The 21,452-nt window shown below is 33.5% G+C and overlaps 1 protein-coding gene across 6 annotated transcripts in view; it reads left to right on the top strand.

The window, feature by feature from the left end:
* Positions 1-21,452, top strand: part of TBCK (TBC1 domain containing kinase) — a 266,911-nt gene that overhangs the window by 44,677 nt on the left and 200,782 nt on the right. For 5 of the 6 annotated variants that reach the window (XM_054484087.2, XM_054484088.2, XM_054484089.2 and 2 more), the window contains exons 4-7: positions 9,320-9,434; positions 11,029-11,102; positions 19,535-19,676; positions 21,033-21,093. In XM_054484087.2, coding sequence (XP_054340062.1) covers positions 9,320-9,434; positions 11,029-11,102; positions 19,535-19,676; positions 21,033-21,093 — 392 coding nt within the window. Of the gene's footprint in view, positions 1-9,319; positions 9,435-11,028; positions 11,103-19,534; positions 19,677-20,559; positions 20,579-21,032; positions 21,094-21,452 lie in introns of those variants that run through there. The other variant, XM_063663960.1, reaches the window with a different exon arrangement.

Below are 21,452 nucleotides of genomic sequence, written 5' to 3'. Positions count from 1 at the left end.
GCCTCCCAAAGTGCTGGGATTACAGGTGTGAGCCACCACTCTTAAGAACAGTTTTAAAGTATTTGAGCTAAATTAGCTACCGTCTTATATATTCTGGTTGAAATAAGTGATTGCAGATGTTGCACAAGAAAACAACACACATAGGAGAACCTAAAATTAAGAATCCATATTTATTAATATTATATTTTTTGTGAATTGGTAAAAGATAACTGTTCTTCAATTTTTACACAGTATTCCTGGGTCATTATGGGATTATATGGATAAGAGCTTTTTCTTACTCTTTTTTGTGACGCTTGCTGTAATTGGTATGATCTTCATTATATCATAGTATTGAGAACTGAAAGTCTAGTTCAAGGTTAGGTGAAATAGACAGAACTAACTAATTCAAGGTGATCTGGTTTAGGAAAAAATATTTATATAGGTAAGCAGAACTCAGAGTTCTACATTAAAATTTGGAGACAAAGCTTTGGCTATTAAAGTATTATTTTGCTTTGTCTGCCTTCCTATTTATGAATCATAGGAAGCTTATGGAGTCTAGCAGAAGTAGTTAAGAACAAAATTTGGCTATTTTTGGATTTTCTGACCTAAATATAATCAATGTATCACCCCAACTGCTGGCAAATACAAGGGACATGGCAAATAGGGTTTTTTCTGCAATCATACTGGTCATAAGTTACTTAAGACAGACCAATACTTATTTAACTGAACATTTCAGTTTGACAAACTTTTGTTTATAATATGCTGTCTTGCAGACACTGTAATAAGCAATCCATATTATTCAGGCCCTCTCCCATTCATTATTTGAGATGGGTAGGGTGATAAATTAGTCATCTAAAATATTAGTCCACTTAAAAATGTGAATTGGTCTCAAATCAAAATTCTGAACAGTAATATAAATTTGTTTCTCTTTTTTTCACATGGCAATATAAACATTAATTTTAATTTAAAAAACGACTTTGGAATGATACAGGGTACAGATTTAACCCACTATATGCCATGATAAGTTCTGTCTTAGAGAAAAGTTTCAGTCTTCCAACATCCCAAATGCTGCCAGGGTATGGGGAATTGGACTTATTACCTAGTGTGTTTGCACAGCCAGAATTAGTGACTATGATGACAAAAGAGGTTTTGAAGTTTCTGTGCAAGGATAGGAAAAAATGCTTAGGAGAAGAAAACATTGATGGGGCAGAAATATGCAGCCAATCTTGAGATCCTCCAGACCTGTATATCAAATGGTGATTTTATTCTCACAGAGAAGTTAGAAAACGGTTCTTCTGATTCAGTTATGTCAGGAGAATAGTTGGAGAACTCAATTTGCAATTTTTGTTAATTTATAGGATATATACATATGATGTAACAAAATATATTGTATGGTTTCAGAAAAACCCTGGGATTTTTGAGGGAGACTTGGACTTTTTGTTTATTTTGTTTTGCTTTTAAGATGATTAAGATTCTGTGCAGGGCCGATAGCTCATTGATCTCCATTTAGCTTCTGTTTGGTGTTACATTTTTTACTTTATAAATTTGCAAATGGAGGCAGGGTGAAATTGAAACACTGTCTAAGCATAACAAATCAGTGACAGAGCCTCCTGGCTTTATGTCTGAACCTCAAACCGCTAGACTATGTTTTCCATATGTATTTGATTTTACCAAGTTAATTTTCTGCTGAGAAGAAAAGTTATCTAGTATTCAAGTTGGAAAGTTAATTTCCCAATTTATTGTATCCTATTGAGAATTAGATACATTCCAGACTTACAGCAGTCTATTTTGATTATTTTGGAGTTAAAGCTAAATTGTAAAATATGCCTAGTCTCACAACTGAAAGTCAGATGGACTGATTACTTTTTTTAGACTTACTATAAAACAATCTTTAGGTAGCAGTTTATCAATGCAATTTCCATTTCAAAACATCTGAACCTGAGGCAAATACATTCTTAAATTTAGCATGGATAGGTATGTCCTTTCAGGCTAAAACATGTGTGCCCAGTAATGAAATGTGTTATTTCCTTTTTCAATTCCAGAAACTGTTGTATTTTTCATCCTTTTTGCTCTGTTAAATATTGTGGTTTTTTTTACAAAACATCAAAATTTAGTAAGTGGTAAGTGTCAAAAGCCTCAAAGACACCAGCTCATCATTGGAAATAGCCTCCCCAAATTCTGGAATTATAAACTAGTGAGTCTTTAAAAGTTATATGCTAGCTGAGCTCTTTTGTCTTCAAGTTATAAAGGAAAGTTTCTTTGAAGATAACACAGAATTATACACTTGTAATATTATCTGAACATTAATCATTAGTAAGCATTTTATTTTTCCTCTCCATTTCTTAAATTACACAGTAGCTAACCATTAATATATTTCATCTGTATTTCCTCTCTCTTAACATTTTACTTCAGGCTGATACCAAGTAAGGAATGTTTTAGACCAAAAGGAAAATTTCTGTGGGAGTGATCAGGTTTTGTAAGGTGAAAGAACATCTTGAACTCATAGAATGCAGAAATGTGTTTCCTCCCTTGGTTAGCTGACAGTATGGGTGTTTTGGCTTGTGGAGTGGCCCTTAGAAATATCATGGATCATGGATCTGAGGAAATAGCATGTGTGGTTTTAGTTATCACTTATACATGAATGATTTCCAAATCTATCTCAGCAACGTTGACCTCTCATTTTCTTTCCTGGCCTCTTATTTCTTGCAATTCAAGTAACATCTCTTCTTGGAAATGTTGCAAATACCTAAAAGAGCTGATGGTTTGAGGCCAGTAGTAATCTCTGTCAACAATTTAGTCTAATTTACAGTTTTAGACAGATATTAACAAGATTATCCTGTTACCCAGTATATCCTGATTTATTCCTGTTTCTTTCAGTAAATAAAAGACTAGAAGAGTTGTATTTTCAGCAAATGAATATTTTTTTGTGGATAGCCATTGGGTGAACTTGAGCAATTTGTGTTTTCTTGACTAACTAAAAGATTATACATTCTCTCTTGAGGTGTTATTCTATTAGTGGTAAAGAATTTAATTATCTTTCCCCCTTGTACCATTGTGTGATATTATTTTATATATGTATTTTAACACCTATTTTTAATACATACTTATTGAACATGCACATTACAGACACTGATAGATATAGGGAGTCATAGTTGAATAAGCTAGTCCATACTCAAGATACAGTGGGAAAGACAAGCTTATATAGAAATAATTACCATAAAATCAAGAAACCCTCAACTGTATACTGTCAGAAATCAAGAAAGGGAGTTCAGTTCCACCACAAGGGAGAGCCATTGAATGAGAAGCCATTAAGGATCTTTGCAAAAAATTATTGAAATGACAAACCATATCTGTCAGAATAAAGAATGATGTCAAAAAGGGACTGTTTGGCTGGGGTAATAGAGGAGGCTTAGAGAACAGGGATCCCAAGGTACTGATGAGCTTAAAGAGTGGGTCCTCAGGAGTGAGGAACAGAGAAGTATAGGAGATAGTAGTTAAAAATCTGGACGTTTTAAGTAAATATAGGTTGTGCAGTGTCTCATTGTGACAGACTATCTGTATTTGGGAGTATTGGCTGGGGTTAGATGAAAACCTGTGGCTGTGAACATATGAAGTTTTCCATTCTGCATAAGAATTAAATCCATGATCTTGGCCTCAGTATGTTTTAACCAACAACTACAGATGATTTATTGATGATTTAATCACAAAGACAGTAAATTGCCTTTGAAATATATCTGGAAAGGGATAAAAAATATACCTGGGATTATACCAACCTAATAGATTTGAAAATTTATTGAGCCATGTTGAAAATCCAAATACAACCAAGTTGACTCATACCTAGAAACTATCAACATCTTTTTTGGTGATGGTGGTGGTGGTGATAGTGTTTTTCTCTTTTAGATTTTAAGCTTACTTTCCCAAGGTTTATGACTTTTGTAGGTCTCTTTTGGTCTCACCAATGTTATAAATAAATTTTTATGTTTTATTTTTCTTTGAAGACAAAGAAAAATGATGAATAATTCTTATCTGCTTAGTTAATTGCTTATATTATAACTATCAGTTTGTAAATCTGTCCTTCTAAGTATACTGTAGGCTTGTTTGTAGTGCAGATCAATTCTTCTTCATGGTAATTGTGGGCCCAAAAATTCAGTAACAAACAAACAGCCACTCAATTGATATGTTTTAATATAAATAAAAATGTCCTCAAATGTCATCTTGCTTTATTCGGAGTTATCAATTGTATTATTTTGAAAGCTACCTTTTGGTCTTATCTGTATGTATAATCACTAGGGATTCTTATGTTCAGTTGTTCAGGACAATGATGACAAAGTAAACGCTAGCCACCCAGGCCCTGAAGTAACAATAATTACTGAAAAATGTCAAAAGGAGTAGAATATGGTTTGATTTGAAGTATAATTTTACATTTTCTTGGTTACTGATGGGTTTGTCTATTTAACAAGATTCTCACTTGGGAATTGTGTAGGATAAAGTCCTATTGTCCCCTGTCAGTATCTTTTTTATTTAACTGTGTGAGTCTAATTCTCTTAATCCTAAATCTTCTTTTAGTTTCCATGTTCAATTAAACTGTAACATGTTAACTACTACTAGACATATGATAGTTTTACTTTGCTGTTGCATTAACTACTTAAAAAATTTCATGATTTTTTAATTTTTTAATAATTGGTAGTATTAAAGAATATAACTTAAAAAGCTAGTAAGTACATAAAATTCTGCAAATACTGATTTGTTCTTCTCATGGTATAAAATAGCATTTTTGTTCTTCTTTATACCTTACATTTTAAAACAAATTAAAAAATCGAATTCTGAGAATATAAAAGGGCAGAAAAGCAAATCAGATTGTAATTGACATGTACTCTCAAGTAATAGCTAAGAAAGGGTATGTCATTTATATGTTTGAATTTTTAAAAATTATTTTGGTATGCATGTTCATCCGCTCATTTTTAACATGAATGTGCTTTTCGACATGCAAGTCTAATGTCTAATATCTCACAATTAGCAAAAGCACAGTATAGAGAGTAGAAAATGCAGTCTGTGTGTTCCGTAGTTTCAGAACTTGTTCAATGGGAAAATCACTTTAAAGGTTTGGCTTTAATTTCATGAGAAAGACATCTATATTGAAGTAGTATGCAGCTGAGGTCCTCTAGTGTCACAGCTGAATATGGCATCAGTTTTTTGTGAGTTGTGTGAGAAACAGACAAGAACAAGAGAAGCTACTCTAAAATTGACTTGTAGAGCCAAATGAGTTCGTAAAACTAGGTTTACATTTTGCTAATCTCAGGGAATGTTTCCTTTTTTTTTTAAGGGGAAGACTTTGTTTTCTTTCATCTGCACATATTTATCCATGTAATTGTGCTTTTACATAAAATCTTTGCCTCTGTAACTACTGATAAGTTACAAATAATTTTTTTTAAGTTTGGAATATTGCCATTTATACAGTTAGTTTATTTTTTGAAGATGTTTATGAAAACTCTGTTTATCCCAAATTATGCTTGTTTCACCCATTCCCTATTTGTTTAAGACTCGGTGATATGGCACTTTAATATGGGAGAAATTATTTGATAAAAAGGAATATTTTACAGTTAATTTAAATAGCATTCTTTATAAATAGTAACCTTCATTGTTTCTTTTTTACACACATTATGGGGAATATCAGCTTATTGCTTTACTTCAAAATATGACAACCAGGGATCGGATTACCAGAGGTAATATTTGAGGTAAAAAAATAGTTGAGAAAAACAGAGCCTGGAGATGGGGTGGAGAGGGAGTACTCACCACAGAGGAAATGAAGATAATACTCTTTTCCCAGAATTAAGAGTTCTAACTATTCTCAGAGAGACTCAAAGGAATAATGTATCCATAACCTTATCTATTGACAAGGAGCAACTGGAGGACATAATAGAAATCCTGGAAATTAATGGTTTGGATTTCTCTCTCTCTCTCTCTCTGTCTCTTTCTCTCTTGGTCTGTCTCTCTCTCTTTGGATCTCTGGATCTCTCTCTCTCTCCTGGAATTAAGTTATATAATAGATAGGACTAAAGATTATGCTCTTAAAACAGAAAGTTAATACAACAGGATGACTGTAGTCAATAATAATTGTATATCTTAAAATAACTGAAAGTACAATTGAATTTTTTATAACACAAAGGATAAATACTTTAGGGGGGACACCCCATTTTACATGTTGTGATTATTACTCATTTCATGCCTGTATCAAAACTCATGTACCTCATAGATATATATACCTACTATATACTCAAAAAAATTAAATTAAAAAAATAGTTCCAGTTATCATCTGCCTACTAAGAGTTCCAACTTAGAGAAAAAAAGAGAGAAAACAGTGAAATAAAACAGTGAAAGTGAAAACAAATCAAATATTCCTTGTGAATATTTCTGTGTTAATGGAACATGTGGGTCTTCAGATTGAAACGACATGCTTAATGCTGACTGGCACAAATATGCCCACATTAGACATATTGGGCTGAAATTTTATAACTCTAGGGTTAAAGTAAAAATAATCCTCAAAACTTCCCAGGAAAGAGTGACAAGATGTCTACAACAAAGTTGGAATCAGACTGATACTAGCCTTCTCGCCATTAATAAAGAATGCTATAAGACAGTGGAGTAATTCTTTCCAAGTTTCAAGGCAAGAATAAGATATTTTCAGATGCGCCGTGCATGAAAATATCCTACTCATGCTCTCTGTATGAAACAATTTCTCAAGATGTCTTATAGCTAAACAAAAAAGAAATTTAAAAATAATATGAGATGTAAAAATTATAGTAGCTGATGATAATCTTCATAAATAGAGTTATAAAATTATGGTATCCATTAAATCTTGATGACTGAGACATTTTCTCTTGACAGCTAGGGTTTAAGTGGCCTAGGTTTGTATTTCTTTCTGTGCTTAGTTCTACAGTAAATATTTGTTAATCATTATTTTCATATGGCAAGGTGCCAATCACTTCCCATCTTTCTCAGAGTAAAAGTCCAAAGGTCTTAAAGTGACCTAAAGGGCCTTACGTCATCTGACTCATCGCTATCTCTCTGAGCTTATCTCCTGTCACTTTAATCTTTGCTCATTCTACTGCATGCACTGAATACACTTTTGTGAGCTGCTGACTTTATACCAGTTCAGGACTTGCTTGCTGTGGCCTCTGCCCGAATCATACATTTTCCAGTGACCTACCTGTCTTTTTCACTTCTTTTAGATTTCTACCTAAGTGTCACCTGAAGTGAGGACTTCCCTGAACACATTATCTGTCTTCCCTACTTTATTTTTTTTCTTCATTTAATCACTACCCGTCACATTATCTATTTACTTATTTGTTTCACCTTCCAGAAAGGAGTGTAGGTTTCCTTTATCCCACCTATAATCTGATAATGTAAAAACAATATAATGAATACAGATAAGAAGTTGGGGAAGAAAAATGGGGAAGTTGTAAAAATATGACAACTGTATCCTCTTGCAGAATGAAGAGTTAGTTAAATAAAAGTCTACCACCAGAAGAATTGAAAACTAACTGCTGATGATTATTTGATAATGTAAAATAAAATTTGATAATGTAAAACAATGTAATAAAAAGGACTTGAGGAAGGAAAATAGGAAAGTTGTGAAAATACATCAATTATATCCTCTTGCATAGTGAAGAGTTAGTAAGTAAGTAAAAATCTAACCACCAGAAGAATTGAAAACAAAACCTGCTGATTCCCTCTGGAAAGTCAAACTAGGATCATAGAGGCAAATTTTAGCTTTTATCTCTGGTTATTTCTTTTGGTTTTAATTTAGGAGAGAGAATCAGGTTGCAACAATTATTTTTGTAAAAATTTTATTCAATCTAGTATTTTTTAAAGTCAGGTTTATTAAGGTATAATTTACATACCTTAACATTTACCCTGTTTTATGTAAAGTTTAATGAGTTTGATAAACAAAGTTATGTAACCATCATCAAAATCAAGGATAGAACAGTTCCCTCATGCCACAAAATTTTCTCATACTCTTTTGTAGTCCACCTACCCCCCACCCAAGCCCATGGCAATCTGTTAGTCCATTTTTTAACTTTTAACCTATGTCTTTTATTTAGTAGGTTTCTCATAGACTGAGTATAGCTGAGTTTAAATTCTTATCAAATCCGACAATCCTTATGTTTTAATTGGTGAATTGAGACCATTTGTACTTAATCTATTAGTCATTTTCCTATTTGTTCTGTACTTTTTTCCTTTTATTCTGCCTGTTTGTGGATTGAATGTTTTTTATTATTCCATTTTATCTCTACTATTGGTTTTAAAAATTATGTTTAGTGACTATCTGCAAACACTAATTTAATTTTAGAAAAATTTAAAAAAAATGGATAGAAAGGAAAATCTATACCAAAATGTTAATATTGTAGGTATGGGGAAATTTCCTAAGTGAACAATTTTTGATTAAAACATTAGAGGATAATTAATAAAGCTAGGTTAATCGTATGTGAGTATTACATTTGTCTTATACTCTGAGATTTGAACTTTTCAAAAAGAAAAGAAATGTTGACAGGAAAATATTTTAATGCAGACACCAATGTCTGCAAATGAACAATCCATACTTTATAAAGTGTAATAATAAAAATTAAAACATGTTCCAAATCTTACTTACTACCGCTAAGTAGCAGTATTTACCCAAATACAATAGCTGCTTCCTGGTAATGAGTAGACTTGCAAATTGGAAAAAAAAATTAGGGAGATGGATGGTGAGAGAGAGAAGGAGGGAAAAGGAGAAGGAAACTGGAGGCTATCTGTGTGAAGGATGGCTTGTAGAGGATAGGATAAGAATTAAAGAGAAAAGTTTGCTAAATCATAAATGACCAGAGATTGCTTTATAGGTTGAATATGGAAAATAAGCTAGTGTTTGTATACCATAAAATATATTGTTACTACTTTTTTCGGGGGCTTAGGTATTTTGTATTGAGCAAAATAGTTTTTAGTGACTTAGTTCTGCCATATACCTGAAACTTAACCTGATAATTTGGCAAAGCCAAACCTGCTATAGGTTAGTTGCACTCATCACTAAAATTAAAGCCCTTTCCTGGAAGAACCAAATACTACTATTACAGTAGACTTTAGGAACCTGTAGGATCTTTGTCAGATCAATTCTGTTATAATCAGAAAACCTAAAATATGTAGAGGTAGATATTTTAGAAAATATATAGATTGTATTTTCTCAGAATAAAAGAGGAGCAATAAAAATATAACTTTTTGAATATTTTCACTGGGTCACGTTTCACTTGTTAAAACAACTTATTTATTTGCTTTGTAATTGATCTTTGACTTTTTGTTTTCTTTGTAGCTCTTCAACGGTTCTGTGTATAGCATTTGAGGTTCTTCAGGGCTTGCAGTATATGAACAAACATGGTATAGTACACAGGGCATTGTCTCCTCATAATATCCTGTTGGACCGAAAGGTAATTGTTAAATCATGTAATAAATATTTATATATCGTTTGAAATTGGAAGCAACTGGAATCAGGGCTACTCAATCAGAGGAACAATAGAATCAGAATATGTTTTAAGAATATTCATAATGAAAAGACTACATGAAAGTGATATAATTGTGGTTTTTGAATTTAAGGATTAAATAATCCTTAAATTATTTAATCTGTGTATCTTTCACGTGGATTATTTTTCCCACAAGACCCATTTTCTAACTTTATGGTTTTTTTATTTTACTCTTATTTCTAAAGCCTTGTGGCTTACCAATATACTCCTCCTCTTAATTTATTTTCATTTCTAAGAAAATGGCTCTTTTTGCTAGAATGTTATTCATATAAACCAACTGCATTGTGTTTTCTCTATTTTTCTTCTGCCTTCTTTCCTCTTCTATTTATCTCCTTATTTACCAGCTGTTCATACCTACCTCCTTTTACTATTGAAGTGCTGTTTCTCTACTGGAAATCTTATGAGACATTAAGAAGAAGCTTGTAAACCCTTCAAAGAGAATTATGGAGAGCAAGGCTATGTATTTTCAGGAATAATTGTAATTTTATTCCTTTTCATAAAATATATAAAAACAACTTGGAGGAAATTTTTTCATGGGCATTATTTGCTGTATTAGTAGGATTATCCTTGTTCTCTGGTTCTTTTCCCAAATCAATACTTGGGAGGCTGAGATGAGAACATTGCTTGAGCCCAGGAGTTTGAGGCTGCAGTGAGCTATGATCACACCAATGCACTCCAGCCTGGATGACAATGTGAGACCCTGTCTCTAAAAAACAAACACACAAACACAAAACTAGAAAATTGTACTCATTAATTTCAGATTTATGGCAGTAAAGAATCATTATCTTATCAATTTAAGCTGTTTTTAAATATAAATATTTTATAATGCTTGGAAATAATGTTCTTGAGAAGACAAACCAATTTTAAGATCAACTTAATATTTTAAAGCCTTATAGATTAAAAGGGAAAAACTTAAAAGATATAAAATTATATTTATCATTTATTAAGAGCCTTATACTTATGATAGTTATTTTTGTTCTCAAACAATGTAAAAAGTTATTGGAAATCTAGCAGATTCACCAAAATCTTGATGATTTTTGAAATGATCTTTTCAAGTTAAGTTTTCCTATTTCACAGTTAAATTATAACTATAAATGGACTTGCAACTCCATGGAAAAAAAATTTGCTCTGTGAAAATTACCACAAAACATTCTAACCAAGGTTTCAAGACAGATGAGAACATTTTTGCCTTTTTGTTTTGTGAAATAACTAGATAATGTAACAGCAAAAATATTAAAGAAAAATGTCATTTGTCATTTTGAGATATATATGTGTACATATGCATATATACATATTTAATGAGTATAAAGCAGACTATTGGCAGATAGTTTTTTATAAAATTATGATTTTTTAAAATCTTCTACAGTGGCATTTTGATAAAATATTGTTATATAATGGTTTCTTTAGTTATAAAATGTATAATGATAATTTTATAATATAAATTATATATTGCCAATTATAATAAATTATTTGATAGTGTTTTTTTTCTTTATTATTGTAGGGACATATTAAATTGGCTAAATTTGGACTTTATCACATGACAGCTCATGGTGATGATGTTGATTTCCCAATAGGGTAAGGATATGTTTTCCTCTATTTTGAATTTCTTTTTAAATTTTGTAATCTTTGATAACATGTATATTTTGTTAATTATATTTGATATACCTTCTTGACATGCAAATAGCTTTTTAAAAATTAATGCATCTCAATTTTCCATATACTTTTAAAATGAGTAGACAGTGAGTTTTTCCCAGCATCCTGTAGATCGTTGATGTTCATCATTCATTGAATTGGCAGAGAGGCTAACAGTATTGACATTCTTTACATTATAATATTTCCTGATTTTCTGTATTTCATTCAGAATCAAATCAACTTAAGGCAAGAAGGATGACTAGATTCTCAATTAATGATAATGTGTGTGCATCAAGAGACTGACATCACTCTCACATTATTTTCAATTTAATGTTTTATGTTTAATTCCCTTTTCTCTAAGATATATATTAAGACTCAAGTTGAATCATTGTGGATATTAGAGATAGAGATAAATTCCATACCTGAAAGTCTATGTTTAAGTTCAGAAAGGTTTATTTAATCACTTCTGTTATGGAATTGCAGATGTATGTTGCCCTCCACAAAAGAAATGGCAGGTTGTTTCATGCATATTCAAGTAGATGTTTCTGATACAGATTTTTGTGTTATATTTGTGTGGTTGCTTTTAGACATTTTCATAATTATTTTCTTTTTTGAAGATTTAAGTTGATATTGTTTTAGATAAAATAGTTACAAAAATAGTATAAAGAATTCCTCTATACCCTTCATCAGTTTCTCCAAATGTTAACATTTCACTACATTTGCTTTTTCTCTGTTTTTTCTCTGAGCATATATGTGTGTATGTGTATAATGATTGTTTTTTATAATCACTTAAGAGTGATTAATTACATAATAGCACTTTAACCTCTAAGTACTTCAGTTTGTATTTTCTAAAAGAAGGACTTTTTTTTTTTTACATGACCTCAGAACAGTTGTCAAAACAAGGAAACTAAACTTGATGCAGTATTATTATCTAACCTAGAGACCTTAATCATATTTTTTCAATTGTAATGTGGCTGTTTTTGATAGTATCCATTTGTGTTTTCCTCTTTGGGCTTCCTAAAATCAGTTCTATCACACCGTTACTGAGAATTGTGATATGGAGTCATGGAGTGTGTTTTTCAAACATAATGTTACTTAAAAACTTAATTTGATTTTTTTTTAAAGCCAGCCTTATATATAACTTGCCCTTTTTTCTTTATAACTCAGATTACAGGTTTCTTAACTAAACTTTTTAAGTTTATGACTGTGTCTTATTATTAAGACATAGATAATAATCTTAAACTTTATTCAGTGACGAAACATTTATTAAGCAATTTCTCATATGCCTGTTGGTTTTACAAAAATAAATAAGATAGCTTTCTGTCCTCAAGAAGCTCATTGTTTAGTGGGAGAATTTCCTGTTTTGATGGACTACTTATTAAGGTACAGAAATTCATAGTCTTACAGTTTTGTGTATTGAAAACTTATAGGCAAAAACCAATTCTTGTTTCATAAGCATGAAAATGGTATTTTGCAAAGACATTCTACAATTTCTTGTTTGTTCAAAAAAGCCCTTTTGAATATGAAAGGGGTTTTTTATTCAACTTATAGTTCAATATAAGTTTTTAGTGAGGCTCTAGCTCCTTTGTCATGTATGATAAATGCCTTTCGAGGTGACTTTTAAGTAGCTGTAGTACAAGTGATTGCTGCTGCTTCTTGTGTCTAAATCCATTTGTGTAAGAAAGAAATCCAAAAACCTAAAAATTACTTTAAGTTTTTGATTTTTATTTAAAGGTACTTTAGGTTTCAGTGATGAATCGAAGAAAGGAGGTGATTTTTCTTAAAGCATATCAAGTAAGAGCTACACTTGAATTTAAAATGCTTAGATAGAATTGGTCTTGTGTTACCATTTGGTCTGGCGTGCTTTGAAGTCTTAGACCCAAAGGGTCTTACCAGAAAATATCAAAGAGCAAAATGTGAAACATTAGCCAGGAAAAATAAAGTGATCAAACAGCTAAGGCATGAAAGAAAATATTTACACCAGAAGAAGCTTGCAGTTGATTCAAAAGACAAATATTAAGGAACAACAAAGTAAAATGTTACCATCTGTTTCAAAATACTGTAAAGAGTTGGAAATTGGGCATTCATTTCAGTTGGCCAGTAGCTTAATACCTTGTTAAAACATCAAACAGATGATGAAAGCCACTTTATTTACCTCATCAGTCATACTCACAGCAAAGTTCTGGTAATTGTCTTTGAGTGTTAAAATGCTACGCTACAGAAGAGAAGGTTGTTGAAAAAAGATGAACTGCATTAAATAAAAATTCTAGAGCTTATTATTTTTTAATAATTTTCCTATGATTAAAAGGGAAACTAGAATATTTGAAACAAAGTTTATCTCTGTCCTGTCAGAAGTTTTTGATATAATAATTTACCTATAGTTTTGCTTGATTTTTCATTATTATCATTTTTGGGTTAGATGTGCTGGAAATCAGGAAAAAAGATGAACACTGACTTCTGGATATATTGTGATGATGATAAAAGTATACACCATTGCATTTGTATTAAATTTTTTATTTTTATTAAATGTCTTTATATATTCACTAATATTTATAACAGCTTTGTGTGGTAGGCAGTAATATTGCAGTTTTACAGATGAAGAAACCCAAATCACATATAGAATATGTGGTAGAACTGAAATTAGAACACAGGTATTATAACATCTAGTCTAGTGCTGCTTCCACTAGACTTCAGCTGTTTCTAGAGATATGACACATTCATTTGGAAGAGCAATATCATCTTAGGGTAAAATAACACAATACGAATTTGTATATGAGAGAAATACATGAGCAAATCATAAGAAGATACTGGTATCACCATCATCATTCTATTAAAATGAAAAAGGAGTTAAAAACCAAATTTACCCATTTGAATTTAAGTCACATTCCCTGACTTAATTGACTTGTATTTTGAATGTAAATAAGAAGTACTAGCAATGATAGTGTGAGGAGGTGGCTGTAGAAAAGGTAGGAAGAAAAATAGAAATAATATTTGAATGCCTACTTAATATATATTACATAGATGATACATATATTTAAATACATTTTGATTATACTCATCATTGTAAGAGGACATAATTTAACTGGTTTTAAAATCTAGATTGTGGTGCTCATGACTAAATCTGACAATAAATGACAAAAGGGCATGCACATGTGTAATAAGTATGGGAAAATTTCACTCCATCTCTCTTCTAAAACTGTTCTTATTCCTTTTATTTCTAGGCACTGGGATTCAAATTTAGCAATTCCTCCTATGTCTAATTCTTATTTACTACCTGCTTCTTAAATTGTTGTTTGTAAGGCCATCCTAATGGGAATTTTTGATAGGAATTTTTTTTTTTTAAGCAAAACTATACTGAGTATATCCTCTATTTAAGTCTCATTGGTAGTTGTAGAGGGTTTATAAAAAGATACGCAAGTGCCCTCAAGTATGTAGTTCTTTTTTTTCTAATTGAGATGGGAGGTTAAATTTTTGTATGTGAAATACATAGTATATAAAACAAACATGTATAGCATCATACCATGTATAGCTGTTATAAGATATAGAACAGGCAAAATGAGTACTTTATAGAATCAAATCAGGTATTGATGGCAGTGGCGGCCTGTCTGGGATGGCCACTACCATGATGCCGGCTGTAGTGGGGGGAGGTGTTGCTGGGGCTGTCACTTCACGGAGCCTATGGGGGCCAGGAGCAGGCAGGAGCCCCACCTTCCCGGGCACAGCTGCAGCTGCCCAAGTTGGTGCTGCAGACCCAGGCCGCCCTGTGCTCTTGGGGGCCGGAAGCAGGCAGGAGCCCTGTTCTCCCAGGTGCAGCTGTAGGCTCTGCAATTTCTACTCCCGCTGCCTGGCCTCTCCCTGCTCCCTGTACCCACTCTGATCTTGGAGCAATGTTGGGGCCAAGCCCAGGTGCTGTTGGACCCCGGCTGGGTGTGTGCACACTCGAGGCAGCACTGACACTCCGGTCCCCTGCTGCCTTGACCACCTGTGGACTTCAGACACCAACAAGCAAGGGAGGGAGTCCGAAGGCGGGCTGAGGGCAGCTCAGTGCTGGCGGGCAGGCGCTCCATGGCATGAATAGCCTGGGCACCATGAAGAGCAACAGGAGTCAGACAGGTTCCTGGGTAGAAGGGGGCAGGTCCCTGGTGAAGCCCCGCCTTCAAGCCCAGGAGGGCCTGAAGCGTGGGAGATGGGCTGCAGGTCCCGTGGACCTGAGTGGGAACTTGTGGTGCTTTTTCTGGGCCCACCCATGGCCGCCCATGGACCATTGGACATGCACTTCTTCCCTCTGAGGACCATAAAAACCCTGGACTCAGCCAGACTTGAGCAGATGATGGATGGCCAGCTGTAGAGAGGAGCTACCCACCCCAGGGTCTTCTCTCTGCTGAGGACTGAACACTCATAGGGACACCCCACCTGAGGGGAGAAGCTATCCACCCTAGGATCTCTTCCCAGCTGAGTGCTGAACACTCATTGGGACACCCTGCCTGTGGAGGGGAACTACCCACTGTGGGTCTTGTTAGGTGTTCTGTAGCTCAATAAATCTCTTCACCTTGCTCACCCTCCACTTGTCCACGTACCTTATTCTTCTTGGATGCAGGACAAGAATTTGGGAACTGCCAAATGGCAGAGCTAAAACAGCTATTAACAAACAGGGCTGAAACAACCTCTTGCTTGCCACATTACGGGTGGCAAGGAAAGAAGACAGAAGGAGAGAGGAGCTGCAGCCCTTTGGGGAGCCCAGACCTAGGAGCTTTCTGAGCCAGGGCTGTGACACTCTCTTTGGGGCTCTGCAGTTCCTGGCATCTCCAAGTTTCCGTGCACAACCATGTTCCCTGGTGCCAGCCATGGAAGCTGCTTGCAGCGCACCTGGTCCAACCACAGCCTTGCAGGGAGCCAGTGCCTATGCCAGCACCTGGACCTGCCTGCCATGCCACAGCCAGTGTGCCTGGCTGTGCACAGTGGCCAGACCCCACACTCACTCATACACCCCTTGCCACTCCATGCCTGGCTCTCCCTTGGCTGGCGTGGCATCCAGGCCAGTAGCACGAGCTGAGCACAGCCTGCCAGGCCAAGTGGATAGAACGAGCCCAGTGGGTCCCAGCAAAACTCAGGCAAAGGCACCACTGGCCACAGAGGTTTCCACCTGACAAAGTGACACCACAAAATCCCGTGATATGTTCCTTTATGGAAAAAATATAAATCTTTTTGAGAGACATTATAGAAGACCTAAATAAATATGGAGGTACCATGTTTATAGATTGTTAGGGTCAGTATTGTAAAGATGTTAGTTCTCTATAACCTGTCGTTATATCTTATCTATTTTCAATAAAAATTCAACTGTATGTGAAAGAGAAAATACTTGGCAAGATAGTTTTAAAATGTGTGTAAAGAACAAACACCTACAAAAAGCCTGCATTTTCCCAAAGAGAAACTAAAAGGTATGTATGTTTTGAGAGGTCTTAACAATTATCAGTAATTATTTAATAAAATATATTTTATATAAAAATATTTTATTTAAAATAGTGTAATAGTATACTCTTAGGCAAATTGACCAAATGAACAGTTGAGGGAGCCAAGAAACAAACCTATGTATGTGTGGAGATTTGATTTAGTATAGGGCCGGCACTGCAGACTACTTGGGGAGAAAGATTTCAATAAAGGGAACAGGGCTCAATTGCTTATTTATGTAGGAAAATAAGTTGTACCTTATCTGACATCATATGAAAAATGAATTCTAGATGAATCAAGAAACTTAAATATAAAAGGCTAAACTGAAATTTTGAGAAAATTAACAGATTATTTTGACAAAATCATTAAGTATAAGGAAAAAAGTTTAATTCAACTGAAAGATAGGAACTTCTCATTTATAAACAGATGCCATAGAGAGAAAGAAAAGACAAAACGACAAAGTGGTAGAAAATATTTCAAGTCATAATTACTGAAGAACACATTAGTATCTGGAATTAAAGAACAACTGTGCAGTAAAAGATTATCATAGGAAGCCTAAGACTGCTATCCTTAGAAACTAAATCCTGCTAGCAATGTTTGCCCTTGGCTGTTGCCTTGAAACTTGGATTGCAGAAATGTCCCCATGGATCCCTAACTGCTGAGGCTAGTTTACTGTGCTTGTAAACAACCAAAGTGTTTTATGCTGAACACTTGCTTTCCTTCTTGAGTTCTTGAATTTTTGTACATGCCAGGCAGAGAGTGCCTGTGTGACAAGTCCCAAATAAAATCCTTGGATTTTCAATGAGCTTCTCTGGCCAGAAATATCACATAACATTTGTTCTTCAAGATTGGAAAGAAGTTAAAAAAAAAAAAGAAAACGAAAGATACATCACATACATGGTCCTATATTTTTGTTGCTGGAAGAAGAATATATTCTGTGTGATCCCTGATAGGAGGGAGAGAGCATAAGGAAGCCTGTATATAGGTTCCTGGAAACTCCCTCTCTGTCTTTGTCCCTTGTGATCCAGCTATGCCCTTACTACGTCACTGTAATAAATCTTAGCTGTGAGTACACTTATTTGCTAAGTCTTGTAAGTCCTTCTAGTGAATTTCTAAACATGAGAGTGGTCTTGGGGACCCCAAAACAACTAGAGAAATAAGCAAAAGACTTGAATGGACATATCACACATTAATAAACCCAAATGACTAATAAACATATGAACATATGCCTCAATGTCATTAATTTTCAAGGAAATGCAAAGTAAAACCACAATAGATTTTATATACCAGATTGTTAAACATTAAAAAGTCTGTCAAATATCAAGTGTTGGTGAAGAAGTAAAACAATAGAAACAGTCATTCACTGCTGGCAAGTGTATAGATTGGTATAACTCCTTTTGAAAAACATTTGGCACTGTGTAATGAAGTAGAAAGTGCACATATCCTATGGCTTAGAAATTTGGTTCTAGGTTGTTAACCTTGGGAACTTTTTGCAGATGTATACCATACATGGCATTCTGTGCAACGTTTATAATGTTAATAATAAAAAGCAGGAAACAGCTTAAATGCCATTGCCATTTGAATGTATAAATTATGTTACATTCATATAATAGAAACAAGAATTTAATGGATACAGCTTCATGCAACCATATAGATAATCTTGATTGAAAAAGCAAAAGAATACAGTCATCCTAATTCCAGTGTTATAAAGTTCAGATATGCTTGACTAAACAGTACATTTTTTAGGGATGCAAACATGGTAAAACCATCAGGAAATGGAAGAGAATGACAAACACAAAATTCCAGGCACCTTCTCCTCTGGAGGAACAGGGATGGAGATACAATCAGGGAGAAGCACAAAGGGACTTTTGGTGATAATTTTATGTTCTTCACTTAAACTGCTTCTTGGTACATGGGTGTTCATTGAAGCTTTCTTCTTTATACCTGATTCATATTTAATAGGCAGTGTTTTGTGTTTATTCAATATTTGCTGAACCAGTTTTCAAAAAACTTTTTATGTCAGTGAAGTTGTGAGGAAATAGGCACCCTCATGTATTACTTATGACAATATAAATTGATAAAACCTCTCCAAAGGGCAACTTGGTGTGACAAATCAAAATTTAAAATGCACATACCTTATGATCTTGGAATGCCACTTCTAAGAATGTATCTGTCATTTATATTTATATACTTGTGGGATATGTAATAGTCATAATATATTCATCTCATTATTCATTCTCATATCAAAAGAATAGAAGTTCCAAAATGTTTTTGTTTCATCAAATTAAGTGCATCAATGAAATTATTCGCAGTTTTCAAAAAGAATGAGGAAACTCTATACTTGTGTTTTTAAAGAACAATCTCTAAAATACACTTTAAGTGGAAAAAAGGTACATAGCAATATGTATAGTATTTCACCATGTGGGGCAGAGGTGATGGGTGGACAAAGTTGTATATACATAAATATGGATGGGTGACAGGGGTGTAGAGATAGGAGTTCTACTTTTTAATTTATATCTTTTTTATAGCATTAACATTCTTACTACTAAAAATAAATACTTTTTTAAAAGATAAAATGCAGTTTAAATATTAATTCAGCATTAAGGGAAGATAGGCAATAAGAAGGAAGGAAAAACACTTGGAAGCCTAGAGGACTGTGTTAAAAACACAGAGAAAAGCAAATAAAGGAGTTAATGCTGGAGGGAGACATGAAGGTTTTAAAACTATTTCAGACTTGTGTATATTTACTCTTGATTCCTTGACATTAAAGGTCTGTATTATGATGGTTAGTTTAGAATGCTTTCTAGCAACAGTTGTTAATTTAATTGCATGAGACTTTTACATAGATCTTACCGTATTGATTGTAAAAATGTACTATCGCTTCTTTCCCTGTTGTAATTATTCATTATTTTAATGTATCATTACAGGTATCCCTCATACTTGGCCCCTGAGGTAATTGCACAGGGAATTTTCAAAACCACTGATCACATGCCAAGTAAAAAACCATTGCCTTCTGGCCCCAAATCAGATGTATGGTCTCTTGGAATCATTTTATTTGAGCTTTGTGTGGTATGTATAAAGAAATATTAATATGATAAAAGGAAATTGTGCATTTATTGGAATAATCTTTTGGAGAAGAAAGTTAATAATAGTATGTTTTTGCTGTGCAAATTAATTACATAGAGGAGAAAAGGCTTAATTTGACTTAATCATGTTTGATAATTTCACATATTTTTTGGCATCTCTAGAAACATACTTTTACTAAGTGTGAATGTAAATGTTACCAGATGTATATTATTTTGATATCTCTATAATGTGTATATTTTTACAAAGTTAAGATGTTTATATTAAGTTATATAAGATATATGGAGTACCATTAAAAGTTTAACAAGATATTGAAATCAAAAATACGTTTTTAGAAGACTGATATGACAGTAATGTAAGATTGAGAAGAATAGCAGCTTTTTTTAATGATCTCTACCTGTAGTTCTGATTTGATAAGTGTTTAAGAACATTTTTTCTTCTCTCTTTTTTCTATAAACACCAGGTAATCTTAAGCCTTTTCCTTCTAAGTTTATTTAAATGATCATATAAGCTTAATTTGTTTATGATAAGAGAAATATAATGATAGCGAACATTAATGAAGCATATTCTGCATTACGTAACCCTCACCATAACCTGTGGTATATGTACAGTTAATATTTTAATTTTACAGATGAGAAAAGTGAGACTTCAGGTGGTTAAGTAGTTTGCCAAATTTATATAACTATTTGGTGGTGGAAGAGTCCAATTTGGCACACAATCATTGCTCAACTCATCAATGCTGAAGGTATAAGTGTTTGACTCCAGACCTTATACCAAGGAGCCTCCTGAGGCAGACTAATAAGGAAATAATTAAAATATAATGTGTGTATCTTAAAATATACCAGGTGCTGTAGGAGCATGAAGGATGGCTGTCTGAAGTTATTGTGGTAAGAGGAAGGAGTGTTATGAAGTTTTTTTAATGGAGAAGCAGACTACCTGCATCATGATATTTAAGTAAGAATTAGCTCGGTAGACGAAAGGGTATAATCAGTCTTACCCAGGAGGCATCTTGGTCTCAATAAAGTACGACTCCATGTGGCCTAGAATACATCTAGATATCCAAGTATGTGTGGATCTCAAAAGTGAATAACGCTTACATCAAACTAGAATGTAATGACCCTTAGATGTATGAAATGTTTAAATGATACATATTATGCAACACTTTCTAAAACGTTATTTCACCAGTAATTTTTCTTTAGTGGAGCTGACTTTAAAAATCCAATAAAACTTTTGGAGATAAGTAGAGTTGCCTGATAAAATCAGTTTCAGCTATAAGGGGAGAAAAATGCCTTCCTAGAAAAAAACGTGTAAATATTAATACAAATTTCTTTTCTCATTTAGGGAAGAAAATTATTTCAGAGCTTGGATATTTCTGAAAGACTAAAATTTCTGCTTACTTTGGGTAAGTGTCATACAATTGCTTATCTTTCAAATACAAATATAACTTAGTAACTATTAGTAATCATGCACATTGAGGATGTATTCTTTTGAAATAGTGAGTACACTGAAATATTCCACCTTTACTCAAGTTGCTAATGATCAGTGGTAATGATCAGCAGAACAGCATATGAGGTCCCTTCTAAAATATTACAGCAGAAATTTCCTTATTCTCTGAGGAGTTTTAACCTAGATGGAAATAATCTCAGCTTTATGATCTAGCCAAGTAAATTAACTTGTGAAATCAAAATATGAGAATATAAAATTGTATTTCTGTAGCAGTTTACCTTCAGACAATGTATCTTAACTTTTGGGCTATCTTTC

This window comes from Pongo pygmaeus, chromosome 3 (assembly GCF_028885625.2).
Source record: "Pongo pygmaeus isolate AG05252 chromosome 3, NHGRI_mPonPyg2-v2.0_pri, whole genome shotgun sequence".
Taxonomy (NCBI): Eukaryota; Metazoa; Chordata; class Mammalia; order Primates; family Hominidae; genus Pongo; species Pongo pygmaeus.
Note: the sequence above shows the minus strand (reverse complement) of the source record. Positions and strands in the feature narration are given on the sequence as shown.